Below are 16,841 nucleotides of genomic sequence, written 5' to 3' on the forward strand. Positions count from 1 at the left end.
AGAGAGAGAGCGCACATGGGGTTTGCCATAAAATTGAATAGAAGCCACAAGTCAGGACAAAACTTTTTTCCTTCTTTCTTTTTTTTTTTTTTGGTATTTTTAAAGTGAACATTTTAATATATTGTAACCGTTAAAATTAATTTTCTTGGTGTGTGAACAGTGAATGGGAGATATCGTCTTCCTCAACTTCAAACTGTACTACGCCTTACATGCAGCCAACCCGAGTTTGATTCCTCCGCCCCTCTTGGAGAGTCCAGCAAGCTACTGAGAGTATCCCTATAGCATTAAGTGCATTAAATTTGCATTAAGTTTGCATTAAGTTCACTGTCATTCTACTTTACTCTAAAATATAGGCAGGAAGACTATTGAAAGAATAAGGTGTAAATTCTATCAAAAGTAAAATTGCTTTGGTTAAAATAATGCCTTAGATTCAATAAATTTATTAGACATTTTCAATGGCCTTTTTCACTACAGTCATTAAAACAAGTTTATACTGATTCACTTTTCTGTTGTGATGTTTTGGTTTAGGAGACAATTTTCTAAGCTATTGTCAAAGAGGCTAACATTATTTCAATTAGTTTCTGAGCAAGAACTGTCACATACAAAGCAACTTGACAGAATATTATATTAAGAGGTAATCAGCCTTGAAAAATCTCAGTTGAAGATCTAACTAGGTTAATAGATATTGTGTGCAAACATTGGGAGAATCAAACAGTACAATTTTAATACGTTCTTTTTTCCCCTCCCACCCTACTCAAAATGCAGTGCCTAACTGAGGTGAAACCAGGTTCAGGGGGACAAAAGGAATGTGCACAGTGAAACCACCACCCTACCTGATAAAAGGGCTCTGGAGAGAGGCTGAAAGATACTGTGCTTAAAGATAAAAGAAGGGACATGCAGTATCTATTTTAAATGAGATAAGAGTGCTTCATCTATCTTGCAGGGAAAGAGATAACTTTGTTCCTTTAATCATTATTATTTATTTCTTAAAGCTTAGTCTTTTTCACACCTAAACCTATAGAGCTCAGGCCTTCGGACTCAGTTCTTATGAATAGAGAGAGTTGTCATTCTTAGCAGTAAGCTTGCTAAATAATACTTCTATAAGCCTCCAACTTCACATAGCAGATAAGTTTGTCTCCCCTGACATGACTACATTAATCCACTGAATCAATTTACTTAAGCTGTGCTGTGGAGCAATGCAGCCACGATTTAACTGAGCTTAGAAGTACTTTCAAGTCAGTCCCTGTACCTCATGTACTATGGCTTTCGGTGTCCCATCATAAGTTTTGTTTGGACCTTTAATAACCAACTCAGAAATATCCCTGTTAGTTTTATGGGGTCATGATGCCTTAACATCAAAAGGGAATTAAAGAGAATGAACTCAAGCTGTTCTACAAAATCGCACTCATGAGTAAAATGGAAAAAATGGGACCCTTGACTACATACAAGAAGCACAAATTACTTTTATATTGATAAAATATTTAGGCTCCTTAAGTATTTTTTTAAACTAGAGATTTGTTTAGAAAGACATTTCAGAAAAACATTTTCAAAATACCTGTTGATTTGCGAGCGTAAGCGGGAACATTCAGAATTGTTACAATGATCTGAACATTTAGAATTGTTCAAGGGAACAATCAATGACCCACAAGCAATTACCATGCAGCCAAAGCTAATGGAGGCATCCAATCCAGGTCACAAATTAATGTTGAACTATGACCACATTTACTCATAGTTTATAACATTTTATTAAAATTTCTCTAGGAATACATAGTAAGCTATGGTCCTACAAAGGAATTTGTTTATTTTATCTCCATCTCTTTCAGTAAATTTATTAAAAGCAAAATCAAAAAAATCAAAAACTCCTCCTCCTGTTTAGAGTTCTGCCCCTATGGACTTCTGTTGGAACAACCTCTGGTATTCTTCCAGATCCATCTAGTTGGTACTACAAAGGAGAGGGGTGTTGGGAGGGAAATTGGGGAAAATGGTAGTGGGAAATCTCTTTTAGATTTTATTTGAGGCAGCATAATCGCCAATACTATTAATGATATGGTTTCATGCACATCATCTTAACTTCAGTTTCTTTAATTGAGGTGGGCTTTTAAACAGATTTATTTTACTTCTCTAATATAGGATATTCTCAATGAATAATTATTCATAAAAATAAGAGTTCATTTTGCAAATCATGAGGCTAATCATGAGGCTTTCTCCAGGAAAGTCCTCACTAAAGTAAATGTACTTATGTTAAAGACGAGGAAATAACTTATCATTTATATGACTATATCTTACTGTACATTTGTGTGGTCAATATACTGAAGCAGAATAGTTTCAGAAATGCATGGAGTCTGGTTTTTGATTTTAGTAAGTTCCATCAGGGTTCAGAGATAAGTGGATCTCAAGTGGGCTTCAGAGTAAATAACATGTCTCAACAAACACAGGGACATTCGGAAATCTATGGGCAACCCGAAAAGTTTTAGATTAAAACTATTTAGATAATGTCTTTTATGTTTCTGTGGAATAAATATCTAGCGATTTTAAATCTACAGAATCTCTTGTAATGTTAAAAAAAGGAGGAAAATCCTCAAATTCCATTTTTATGTTAAATCCATCTTTTAGAGTTTCAAAATCCAATTTTCCTCAGGATTTTTTTTTAAATATAAATAAGTAATTCACCTTTTTCTTTCTTTCTTTTATTTTCTTTTTCTTTTTTGGCTTTTTTGGGGTCACACCCAGTGATGCTCAGGGGTTGCTCCCCGGATCTGCACTCAGGAATCACTCCTGGTGATGCTCAAGGGACCATAAGGGATGCTAGGAATTGATTCCGGTTTGGCCACATGCAAGGCAAATGCCCTACCGGCTGTGCTATCGCTCCAGCCCCAGTAATTCACCTTTCAAGTAGTTCAAACAAGGAGAGAGAAAGAATGGGGATAAAAGCCAAGGGCATCTGCCTTCAATAATCTTGGAGTAATTGTTTTGTTCTTCCCCATCCATCCATGTCAGTAGCCTCCACAAAGTGGAACTGGCCTACAGGAATTTTGCTTTCACATCTATTAATTCATACTTAAGATGAATGAAGCTATCTTAATAGTAATTTTCTTTAGCTCATTAAAATATTAGCTATTATATATTAGGTCCTTATTCTACGTCAAAAGCATTTAAGCATTTCAACCACATTATTATATGAAATTTGATGTAAAGAACACAGGTTTCTGAAGTACATGCAAGTATTTCCATTTCAAACATGGGGTCTGACATTAAGAAGATGAAATCATTCTGGCGATAGACAGAGACAACTGTTGTATTGTCTTGCTGATTTCAAATTGACTGTCCTCGGCCAATCAACAGTGCTATATATAAAATATATAAATAGGGCTACATGGAATATAAAGAAACAGTATTATCTTTAAAAATATGAAGAAATAATATTATCTTTAAGATCCCAAACACTATATTTGAAATCTCTGTACTAACGATATATATTTAACAATGTGCTATTCATTTCATTAACTTACATTCTCCCAACTGTAAAATAAGGTAAACAATAACTATCCATTTTGAGTCCCTAATATTCTAAAAATAAAATTGTAAAGCAAAATACACTATTAGATAGCACTGTAGTACTGTCCTCCCATTGTTCATTGACTTGCTTTAGTAGGCACGAGTAACGTCTCCATTTGTGAGACTTGTTGTTACTGTTTTGGCATATCAAATACACCACAGGGAGTTTGCCAGGCTCTTCCGTGTGGGCGGATACTCTCAGTAGCTTGCTGGGCTCTCTGAGAGGGATCAAGGAATCAAACCCTGGTCGGTCGCGTGCAAGGCAAACACCCTACCGACTCTGCTATCGCCCCAACCTTGATTTTAAGGCTTTGTTTCAAGCAGTAAGTTAAAACACTATAAGTTACATGCAGATAAATATTATTGGGAATCTTTGTCTCTCAGACATCATATATAAATGTCTGGTGTATTTACTTGTGATAAACTCTGTAAAATAAGTAAGCAACTGTGTAAGAATTCATCTCTGCTTTCCCAAAAATATACACAATGGCAAAGGAATGATGCTTTCCCCTGTATTCCAGAGGCCAAAAAGGAATTGGAATGGCAAGTTACAGGTTATTCCTTGGAGGTTTTGGCATTGGCCTCTGTGGTTTGCATGTTGAGTTTTGAAAGGGAGAGGCCTAACAAGAGGCCCTGGGCTAGTGCAGTCAGGGCTGATGACAGGAGAACATCTGTCACCAAGTTGGCTGAATCAGGGGTATAAAGATAAAATCTCTGGAGATCTATTTATTTCCCTTGTCCATCATGATATCTTCCCTGTGGGTCCTTTTCTATAAACTTAAGTTTTGAAGATTATGTCCCAGCAAAGCAGACCTAGACTGAGCAGCCAACCGGGTTCAGGGCTCATGGTCATTGAGAATCCCACTCACACATTGCTCTGGGGCATAAGTCCTCTGAAGAGACAGCCACAGCCTTCCATCATCTCGGTTATGCTCCTCAGCATTTCTCTGGGGTTAGGCTATTAGGGAAACAAAATCAGCAGGATTTACACCGTCTCATAGAAGGTGACCTGCTGCTATGGCTCTGTCCTGCTGCCTCTAGTTTCTGTCCCCAGGGGTAGTGGGTATAGTATTGAGGAAAGTGAGGCAGAAGCACCGGTGGTGGGTCTGTGTTAGTTTGAAGTTCCAGGTCCCTCAATATTTTCAAGAATGAAAATAATGAATAATAAAGATGCTCAGATTCAGAATTGGAAAACAGAAAAGTTTATTGGAAAGTAGAAAATAAAAGAAAAGGACCTCCCCAAGTGGGGAGGGACTTCATATAGGAGTTAAATTTTATATTTTTATTTTGGGGTTATACTCGGCAATGCACAAGGGTTATTCCTGGCTCTTTACCTAGTAATTACTCCTGGCGGTGTTCGGGGGACCATATGGGATGCTGGGAATCGAACCCAGATCGGCAGCATGCAAGGCCAATGCCCTATCCGCTGTGCTATTGCTCCAGCCCCAAGTAGTTAATTAACTATGGCTCTTTTTGTGAGATTTCAATAGGATGAAACCCATCTTTGTGTGAGAGAGAATTCAGGGAATATAGAGGGTGGTGGGGTTTGCTTAAGTATATCCGGCCATCTGCGTTAGGTATTGTCCATTTTCTTAGTCTCCCTGTGAGCCTCAGTTCTGGGGCAGAATTATATGATGAACATGATATGTTTTCTGATATGTTTATCAGAAAAGCCTAGGGACTTGCAGGGAGTCAAAAATGGAGGATGGGTCAGCCAAAAGCTGGACTACTCACAACAACTGGCAAAAGTAAACTGAGGCTTTCTCTTTCAGCATCAGAATTTGAGCCTAAGTAGTTACTGATGATGGCTGGCACTGGGGATGCCACATCTCTGCCAAGGGCTGCATACCACTCTGGGCAACCTCACCAAAGACACGTTGATACAACTGATGCTACCTCAAAGACCTACAGCTCTTGCACAGCCTCCTTTGTGGGAAAGTGGGACCACAGATTGTGCCCCCAAACTCCTACCAGGAATTCACTGCCCATCTTGGGAAGACCCACAGAAGTCTGTGTTGCAGAGGACCCTGGCTCCAGCTGTGGCCAACAAAAAGTGTTTATGCATGAAAAATAAAACAAGTAACCCAGGGGGAAAATCATTTTTAAGTTTATTAAGCTAGAAGTTCTTTGCCTTAGGGGCCTAGTGAACCACTGCATACTTCAACAGTTTTATGCACATTTTTTTTTACATTTTAGAGATAGTGACTTCATATCAAGGGCCACTTTAATGTTATCTAAGTGTTCTGTAAAACTAGGTTTCAATTTTTTGTGTATTGAAATACTGTCTACAAATGCTACTTTGAATACATTTCACACTGGATCTAATCTTTGGAACCCTGCTTAAAATTATGTCCAAACACTGCTGCCATAAAACATTGCTTCTTTTCAATAAGTTAATTTAAGTATACACCAAGATACCATGTTTCTTCAAGCCCTTGGACATAGAACTGGAAGTTTGGTAATACAATGATTTCCCCGAGAATACAAAAACAGGTGCTCATATACAATGCTGCTGGCCTAGGAAATTGCTTCAGTCTCTACAGAGGACAAGAGCTTCCTGATGGTGATAATCCCATCACTGTGTGAACATGTGTATCTTTGACGCTGTAAATACTTCTTTGCATTAATATGACAAATAAATCATAGATATATACATAGAGTGAAAAAAACAAAAGTGCATAACAGCATCCAAGTGCAATAATATTTGAATAAAAAAATAAGACAGGAACATCAACCTATCTATCCATATTTTATATATAAAAGATATACTACTATACATAGATAGAGGGGGAGAGAAAGACAGAAAGAGAGAGAGGGAGCGAGACAGAGACAGAGAGACAGAGACAAAGAGGCAGAAAGAGAGAGAGAGAGAGAGAGAGAGAGAGAGAGAGAGAGAGAATTGAGGGGGCAGAATTGGACCACACCCAGTTGTATTAAGGACTTATTCCTGGATCTGTGGTCAGGGATCACTCCAGGTAACTCTTGGGGGACAAGATGGGGTGCCAGGGATTGAGACTGAACCTGAGTCAGTATGCAGGTAGCAAGTCATTGTATATGTAATTTCTGGAAGAATACAGAAAAAATTGTCAACATTTGTTACTTCTCAGTGGCTGAAAGAAAAGGTAGGATACCAGTGTGTGAAGGGGGCTGGAGCGATAGCACAGCGGGTAGGGCGTTAGCCTTACAAGCGGCCAACATGGCCGACCCGAGTTCGATTCCTCCGCACCTCTCAGAGAGCCCGGCAAGCTACCGAGAGTATTCGATATGCCAGACACAGTAACAACAAAGTCTCCAATGGAGACGTTACTGGGCCCGCTCGAGCAAATCGACGATCAACGGGAGGGCCTTTACCAGTGTGAAGAGGGAAGATAAATATGTCTGTATAGATAGATATGAAGACAATACATATACATATATATGTTTACATATATAGGTATATATATATATTTTACATACTTCTATTTCATGAATGGTGCAGAGAAAAAGTCTATGAATTTACAAAAGTACTGTAAAATATAAATATATATATTTTTGCAACTTATTTTCTTTGATAACTCACAACATAGTATCTATTTATGTACTAATTCAAATAAATCTAATAAATACCAGGGATTCAGACAAATTAGAAATGGCTGAACTTTCATCTATGAGAATAAAAAAAATTCTATAACATCTCATACTTGTATATTCAAATTTTCAATAAAATTTCCAGGGTTTTATCTGTTAAATAAAGAGATGTATTCAAATTTTTGCAATACCCTTTTGCATATATTATTTCAGCTATTGTTGATACCAGGATGGAAATTTTTAGTATGATATTATGAATTTTGTTTTGTTTCAACATTTTTTTCCTAAGGGTCACACTCACTGGGGCTCAAGGGACCCAGTTTCCTCTGGTAATGATCAGCCCAAAGATATGGTCCTGATGGTTGAGTAGTTAGCCTCAGCACTATGACTGGTGGTCTCTTTATCCAGTATTGCTGGGCTTGCAACTTGGGGTATCACACCTTCTAGTCAAGTGTTTCAGTGCTTACACTCATATCTTTTTAAATAAACTATCACTAACACTGGGAAAGACTAGCTCTGGTTTAAGTCAAGGCTTTAATAATGCTAAAAACTGGTTATTTATCTTTATATTCAATATACTTTGTATTTAAATGTGTTGGCAATGAAGATAGCTTTTTAGTCTAACTAATGACACAGACATAAGAAACAAAATACACTAAGAACAAGATATAGTGTTATTTAAAAAAGAATCTATATCCATAAGTCACACAGATTATCTCTAAGCCTAGAACAGAGGGAGCAAAGTAGCTGCTTCTTTGTCTTTTTTCAAATGAAGTAATGGCTTTATCATTACTTGTAAGAAGTAATGAATTATTAATTTATCCTGAAATTGACTGATAATTTTGCACACATCTGGATTTTCATCTTTCTGTGATGTGCAGACTCTGAAGTCATAGTTAATATCACTTCAGCTCTGCTGTTGCAGACATCAACCTAGAAAGCACAAAGCATTCTAAGAAGCAATTATTCATTATGTGCATTTGAAAGCAACAGAATTAGGCAATTTGCTTGAATGGAAGGAAATCTACTACAGAAAAGCAAAAGCTCATTTTCATGTTTCTGATCATTTGAAGAGTGAAAATCATCAATGATTAAATTCCTTGACCAATTCAGGTTTACATTTTGTTATTCTTAAGAACTTACAAGTTTGACAATGATTTTCTGTGGGTCCCCAGCATCGGCCAGTACAGGACTTATGGCAACGACCACCTATAAAGCAACAAAAAACACATGTGCATTATAACTTTCACTCTTGGAATAGAAGAAACTCCTCAAAAGAGACATTCTTTCTCATTTATGGGGATTTTTATATCACACAAGAGTTTAAATATAATCCATAAAATTCCCACTCAAGTAGCAAAACCTGAATGCCAAATATAGGTGAAACTAAAGTACAGTATACTGATATTTAAACCCTCAACATTTTATATTAAAAATGTGTCCATAAATTCTCCAAGTTGGAAGTAAATACTTATGCTAAATAAATTTTACTTTAAATATTAATCATATATATTCTATTGATCAATTCGACTTGAAATATCTTTAAAAGTTCATGATTTACTGATGGGCTGGAGTGATAGCACAGCGGTAGGGCATTTGCCTTGCTCTCAGCCAGCCTGACTGAGCCAGGTTCGATTCCTCTACCCCTCTCGAGAGCCTGGCAAGCTACCGAGAGTCTCTCGCCCGCCTGGCAAAGTCTAGCAAGCTACCCATGACGTAGTCAATATGCCAAACACAGTAACAAGTCTCAAAATGGAGACGTTATTGGGCCTGCTCGAGCAAATCAATGAACAACGGGAGGACATGTTTATTTACTGATACCTAGCGATATTAAGTTAAGAAACAGAAACAAGTTGAAATCTCTGAAAATATGAACATTTTCTCACTGAACTTGGGGCTGGAGCAATAGGACAGCAAGTAGTTAGTGTACATGAGTTGCACATAGCCAACCTGGTTCAACCCCTAGCACCCCACATGGTTTCCTGGACCCTCTATAAGTAATCCTTGAGTCTAGAGGCAGCAGTAAGCCTTGAGTACTGCAAAATGTGGCTCAAAACAAATAACCAAAAAAATCATCTGAATGAAAAGTTGTACAATCTGGATCACATCTTTGTAAAAATAGCACTGTAGCACTGTCCTCCCTTGTTCATTGATTTGCTCGAGCAGGCACCAGTAATGTCTCCATCGTGAGACTTGTTGTTACTATTTTAGCATATGGAATATACCACGGGAGTTTGCCACGCTCTGCCTTGTGGGTGGGACACTCTCCATAGCTTGACGGGGTCTCTGAGTGGGATGGAGGAATAGAACCAGGGTCATTCTCATGCAAGATTAACACTCTACCCGCTGTGCTATAAAAGTGTAAAATAGTGACTAGAGTCCAGTTGCCTTGCATGCAGCCAGCCCTGGTTCAATTCCCAATACCACATTTGGCACTCTGAGCCCACCAGCATGATCCCTGAGTTCAGAACCAGGAGTATGCACTGAACAGAGCTGTGTGCACTCCCCTTCTCCCTACATAAAAGCAAACAAAAATTTGCCTAATTTCAATTATTTGCTATTTTCTGAAAATATTTTTATTGACACTACCTTTTTTCCATATATATCAGTCTTTATCCCTGACACAACATAATCTTCTTGCTTATGAAATCGTCTTCACTGCACATTCCCTCAATAAATATAATTGTCCCACACAAACAATGTCATAGCCACGCAACAGAAAATATCTGCAGAAGAAATAATGCTTGATGACTTTCGTTGCTGTTTTATAGATTGGGGCACAAAGCTATGGAATGACAGAAAAGGCTTATTTTAACTAAAATTTAATATATGGAAATATATTAAAAACTCAGCTCTCTTTTCTCTCACCCTTCACTACCTCTCTTTTTCTTCTCTTCCTCTCTCTTCTCTTTTATCTCTATTTTCTCTCTCATCCTCCTTTTTTAAGAAAGTGTCTGAGTAAACTTACTATGAGAAATGTTTTCAAAATTAAAGAATAGATTCAGCAGACACTTTTCCAGGGTGAGCTTCACACTTTCCATTAGGGTCATCTCTTCTGGAAGTGAACAGTACAATTTCCAGATTCATCTAACACTTATTTCCCATTCACCTTCTTAAAACTATCATGATCCTTGCCACAAAAGAGTTTATTTAAAGCAATTCTGTTTGTGAGGCATTGTTGCTGACATCACCAGCATATAATATCCTGTCACTCTGCCATCTGTTTATTTAGATCCAAACACATTATAACTGCATAATGCAAACTCATTCTAGCTGACAGGAAAAGAACTCCATCTGGCCTGAACAATATAACTTTAATCAGTGATAATGATAATTATTATTAAAAACCTACTGGTGTTCTTTTGTACAAAGCTAATAAATCTAAATTGATTTATACCAGCGGAAATTAGAAAGGACACTGAGACAAAGTGGGAAGGAGGGAAAATTTTTAAGTTCAAATTTTTATGAGAAAATAGCTAATGTTAATGTTTTTTTATGCATGTTGAAAAAAATGCTTTACATAGATGCATTGAGTGGTGTGTTAATGGAAGGTATCTAAAAGATAATAATTTAATCTATGACTTAATTGTGTTTGGGATTAATGCATTATCTGGTTTAGTTCTAAATGGGCAGAGAATTACCATTTTTCTATGGATTATCATTCTTTAACTAGTTTGGGGCTAAAAAGAAAAACAAAAAGCTAAGAAAATCAGACACTTTATTTTTATCAATTTTCTCCTGTTCATTGGACTATACATTACTTCATTATTTGCACAGTTTCAATTTACCATCCCAGATCTGATACATTAGTCCTAGATCCGATATATAAAGTCCTATTACTAGAAATTTGGTTTATAGCTCTTGACAAAGTACCATGGCATGCTTTACCCTGTTGGGAACAAATATTATAATGCACACACAAAGAAAAAGTATAAGTAATTTCACCCTGACTAGCAACATGCCTTTATGATATTTTGCATACAAGTTTCCATTGTTCAGTTACACTCAAACAGAAGCATCTATTAATACCATAATATGAAGAAAACAGGATCAAAGACAGGACTTAAAGTTTTTGCTTTGCATGTGGCCACCTCCAATTTCATACTGGAACTATATGGTACTCTGAGTACTTCCAGGAGAGATCGCTGAACACAAAGCAGGGGATAGGCTCAAGTACCAGTGAGATCTCAAAGGCTCAAACAATTCCCCTACCCATCCACCCCTAAAAAATGAAACCAATGATAACTTTGAGAATTTAATCAGTCTTTTATTTCTACCAACAAAGAGGAAAATCACTTGGTCCACATTTCATAATTTCATTACTTTATATTTTCTAGGGAAATGATGCTTGAACATATACCTCCATGATAGCAATTCTATTTGTGGTGACATCAATGTCTTCAATCCCTAGATCCTTTGGAATTGTTCTGTCATTATGATCAAACTTGGTTTCAAATTGTGCAATAGTACTTGCGTTTATATTGTTTTCACTGAGTTGTTGCAATTAAGTATAAAAATATCTGATGAAAACCTCAGACTAGAAATAATTCTTTATTAATGCATTCTCCATAGTTGTAAGCTTGTAATGCTAGTTCAATTATTGTAGATGATTGGATAATACAGTTTTATGGCCTATATTTAAGTGCATTTTTAAAATTTGTTTTCAAATTTTCTGCTGGATGAGAATGACAAAAGATGACCGGGTTGATAAAGACTTTCCATGGAAATAATCTATCTGAAATAGGAAAATTAAAACTTTCTGCAAACCATCTTATCTAATTTACATTTGGAATTTCTTGTCAATACCATCTTCATCAGTAATAGAAATTATGCTAAGTATGGAAGTTAAATATCAAACTACAATAGATGTAATCATTACTATTTTTGAAAAAAAATTAGAATTAAATCTAATTCTTATTTTGAAGATGATAAAGTTTTGATTATACTGTCTACTTATTCCTCTTTGCTAGGTTTCAGCAAAAAAGTCATTAATTTTAACAGTCCCTATATTCAGGACAACAGAGATGAATGAAGTATGCATGAATAAGGACAGGGTTTCTCAAACTTTTTAACAAAATGATTCTCCTTTCACACCTGTGTCCTTCGTGTGCCTTCCCCAAACCCCACCTACCCATTTTCTACCAACTAATTAGCTCCCTAATTTTGTGCTATGGGCCCCCATTTATATATTTTTCAACTATGCCCCCCTTCAAATATCCTGGAGATCCCAAGGAGACCATATGGCTCTCATCTGAGAAACACTGAACTAGATCATTTCTAGTACAATGTCTGTTAGCTTGGCAGTCTACCCACTTCTAGTTCAAATGTACCCATGTGGCATCATAAATAAGCTCACCCAGAGAATTTTAGTGATGAGGACAAGCATGGTGTTCAAAGGATAACTTGTTTATCTCCTAACAGTAAGCAAAAGAGAAAGACCTTAACTATTGTCTGATATCTTAGCCGGAAATTTCCTCAAGTCCTCAATTTTCAGGTACCAAATATCTTTGGGAGGAATGACTTCATTGGGAAAAGAGGCTGTATATGAAATACTATTTTAGAATACATTACTTGTTTAAACTACTTATTAAGTAGCATGCTTTTTAAATGGAGATAGGAAAGAAGAGGAATTAAATACTACACTACAAAAATGATAGAAATGTTTGTGCACTAAGGTTTTGCTTGTCTCTATTCAAATCTATCCCCATGTCTCTGTCTGCTTGGTCATTAATTTCTCCTATTGGCTTTGATAAATTCTTTAGAAACTGCATGAGAAAAAAATATGCCACTTTTTAATTTAAAAGTGAAGAAGCTGACATTTCCATTCAGCATAATGATAGCATCACTCTTTAAATTAATATTTCCACCTACTGTCATTGTGATTCAATAAACGAGGTAAAGTAGAAAATAAAATAAGAATTTGAAGTCATATTTCCTTTATGTTATCAGACATTTTGGTCTCTGAAAATATGTCCTGATTGTTGCTCCACAGCTGTATTCGAATTCACAATCACCTATGCTTCAACAATGTAATATTCACAGTAGAAGTGAACAAACATGACTAAGAGCATCTTTTATGCCTGACCAGCAGATGTAGCATAGATTTTGATTTCAGTTTTTAGGAACTAGAGTCCTTGAGCCACTTTGATATTTGCAAGAGTCATAAATCCATGCTAGAAGTTTTGCTTGTTTGTGTGACTGTCTGACAGCCGAGAGGGGATTTAGTATGTACCTCTGTACCATTTTCTCCAAGAAATATGCCAGGACAGCTGAAGAGTTACAAAGTATGAAGTCCCTGACAACCATAAAAGATTATATCCTCAAAATGCCTCTAGCTAAAGGCAATGCAGTTACAGCCCTGGATTCTTCTTTCAGTCCATTTAAAATCTGGCAGTCTTGACCTCTTAAAACTACTTTTACTGAGGGAAAAGTAAGAGAATAATATCTGTTTCATGATCAGATAATTCAAAAGAAGGAACACAGGGAAACGGAACATCTGTTGAAAGGACACTGAGCCAGTTCCTTTTTTTGGCCAGGGGATAAAATATTGAATAGTCAGGACCTTGTTCTCATAGTTATCAAAGACCAGATATAGGGGGAAATAAATAAATATCATAATCATAATATTTTATAAAATATAGGTAGGTATAAAATAAAGAGGAAAGATTTTTAAGTTCTACTGAGCTTGAATGACTAGATGCCCAGGAAAGAAGCAGAGACAAGAAGAATTCCAGGCTCAAAAATTAACCTAATCAGTGATAGCATCACAGATGAACAAAACTCTTTAGGCCATAATGAATAGGGTTGAATCTCTTGAGCAGTTTGTATAATTAGTAGCTGAAGTACCAACTGATAAAATGTCCTAAAAATCTTCTGCACAGGTTGGTGTTTATTCTGTTCAGTTCTTATGAAATTGCTCAAAGTTTTTGCATATTGAAATGAAGTGGTTTGACTTGGAGGCGGAAAAGCATTTCAGGTTAGGGTTCCCATCAAAATAGTGATCCCCAAATGAGTAGCTTGCATAAAATGTTGACTTCACGGTCTTTAGTGAGTTATTGGACTCTCTATTCTTAAAATAACAAGGGATTCTGATGCTGCAGTTTCCAAGGGCAAAATATATACAAGACATTAACTATTCAGTTTATAATTCAAAACTCCGTTAACATTATGGCCATATTTTGAGACAACTCTAGTGCTGACCAGACGCTTGGTAACAAAATGTTCTGAATTAAATCTCTAGGGGTATGCTATATTCCAATGCTCATTTCTTGGAAGGAAGGCACACTTCCATAAAATCACATTATTTTTTGTTCCCAGCAGTTCTAAAATGTCGATTCAAAAGAACTCTGTATTAGTAGGATTTTACTATAGTACTGAAACTGCTTTTTTGTTATCAGATGTTAATACTCCCCTTGTTTTTGTCTGGCAGTTCTCATTGTCATGTGTTTATTCATTCCCCCACCTTTGTTATGTAAATCAACCTCACAGTTTTCCTCTAGTCCCAATTAAATCTTCCTATCTTGCCTATGATTTGAATACTATTTATTGAAAGGGAAACCTTAAAACCTTAACTTTTACATAATGTACTGTTAGGAAAACATGAAATATTATTTTTACTACCTAGGAATGACAAAGTTGATTTTTTAAAATTATTTTTAATATACGGATTATTTTAATTTAGCAATACATGACAATCTGAGCAGTTAAAATATTTTAAGTAATGAAAAATTATCGTCATTGAACTTGATTTTTCTACAAGCATCATGATCTACTGTCAAACATTCTACAGTGTAAGAATTTAGAGTAGCATTCATACTCAGATGATCAAGATTAATTTTGAAGAGAAGTGTGAGATATGCCAACTTTAGTCTGAATCACTGCTTTCAGTTATTTCCCTGGAGTCTCATCTCCCTTCTGCTCACCTATTGGCTGACAGAACACACATCTCCCTTAGTACCACCTATGAAAAGATCTCGGACATACAGTTAATGAACTGACCAGTTAATATGGCATACAAAAACATGTGCAAAGGTTTGAAAGCAATTAGCCTACTTAAAAAATTTCCATTTTTTTCCTCTGGAGGCCTCTGATAATACAAATCCATCCACAGGAAAAATGAATATAGTAGAAACCCTCCAGGTGCAAACAGAAAGCAAGACCGGTTGAGGTGAAAAACAGGTGATACACATTATTCCAAAAAGAAATGCACATTAACTAAATATATTTTATTTCTTGTTGAACAGAAAAATCTCATACAATGCTATTATTTTCCTGTTTCATATATTCTTTAATCTTTTGAGCACACCTTCAAAGTCTAGACAGCTATAATCAGTTGAAAATAAAATTTCAAAGAAAATGATAGAAAAGGGACTAAATGCTTTAAGAAAAAATCATGCAATCAATAACACAAGATGGCTTAAATTACAGGGAAGAATTATATTTTCCAGAAAAACTTGAAGCTTACATAATTGATACTGTCAAACATTCATTCCTAATCAAACAATTAGAAAGCATTAATTATCACTGTTTATAGCTGGTAGCACCAAGTAGAATTTAGAAATTCTACTGACTGTGGAATAGAATAAATTCCAATCAATGTCAAACACCTTTCGGAATATATAAATAAAGGTTGGAACAATCTGGAAAACCTTAAGTAGACAGTGAGATTTGTTGCTATTTAAAATAAACTACAATGAGAAGATGATAGAAAAGTTGATAAGTACTGTGGATAAATCAGTGAAAATTAACCACAAGAGCATCCTTCACAGAAGAGTCAATCTAAATTCAAGCTTTTTTAACTGTGGGTACAATTTTTAAAAATTACAGAAGGTGGGGCTGGAGTGATAGTACAGGGGGTAGGGCGTTTGCCCTGTACACGGCCAAGCCGGGTTCAATTCTGAGCATCCCATATGGTCCCCTGAGCACTGCCAGGAGTAGTTCCTGAATGCAGAGCCAGGAGTAACCCCTGTGCATCATCAGGTATGACCCAAAAAGCAGGAAAAAAAAAGAAAAAAAGAAAATTACAGAGGGCTGGAGATATAGTAAAGCATGTGACTGACCTGGGTTCAATCCCCAATACCATAAATGGTACCCCAAACACTGAGAAGAGTGATCTCTGAGCACAGAGTCAGGAGAAAGCCCTGAGTGCAGCTGGGTGTGGCCCCAAAACATTTTTTAAAATATAGTTCAGGGTAATGTTTTCCTAGTGGTGTTGGCATTCACTGTCTTGGTGTACACAGTCACTTCATTTCACTACCACCAAAGGATTCCAGACTCCACAGCCATGCCCCATTGAGGATCCATCCAGACCAACTACCGCATCCCTTCTGAAAGTTCTGTTTGTATTCCAGGACCCAGACTTCTTTTAGTCACTTGACATTATCTATTCGCTTGTTTTATTCCCCTAAAACCTCAGATGAGAGAGATCATCTGATCTTTGTCTTTGGCAAATTTCACTTAACATGATACCAACCAGTTCCATGTGAAAGTTTTTAAAAGTATTTTAAAATACTTTTTATGATTATCAGTGAATATTTGATTTTTAATATCTATTTTATATATCTATATACCCAAAGTCACAGAAAATTTTCTTAGGTTAAATTGAGTTGTGAGAAATATTTTTAGACGCTCAGATCTGAATCACAAGTCCTCAGAGATCCGCAAGGCACAATTTCTTCAGACTTATGCCAGTGGCCCTTCCATGAACTTTCTAAGCACAA

General features: G+C 36.3%; 1 protein-coding gene across 5 annotated transcripts in view; it reads right to left on the reverse strand.

Moving 5' to 3' along the window:
• The window catches only part of ERBB4 (erb-b2 receptor tyrosine kinase 4), a 1,197,143-nt gene that overhangs the window by 374,992 nt on the left and 805,310 nt on the right, over positions 1 to 16,841 (reverse strand). For all 5 annotated transcript variants that reach the window (XM_056111671.1, XM_056111669.1, XM_056111672.1 and 2 more), the window contains exon 5: positions 8,266 to 8,331. In XM_056111671.1, coding sequence (XP_055967646.1) covers positions 8,266 to 8,331 — 66 coding nt within the window. The remainder of the gene's footprint in view (positions 1 to 8,265; positions 8,332 to 16,841) is intronic.

Source organism: Sorex fumeus, unplaced genomic scaffold, assembly GCF_029834395.1.
Source record: "Sorex fumeus unplaced genomic scaffold, SorFum_2.1 ptg000014l, whole genome shotgun sequence".
NCBI lineage: Eukaryota > Metazoa > Chordata > Mammalia > Eulipotyphla > Soricidae > Sorex > Sorex fumeus.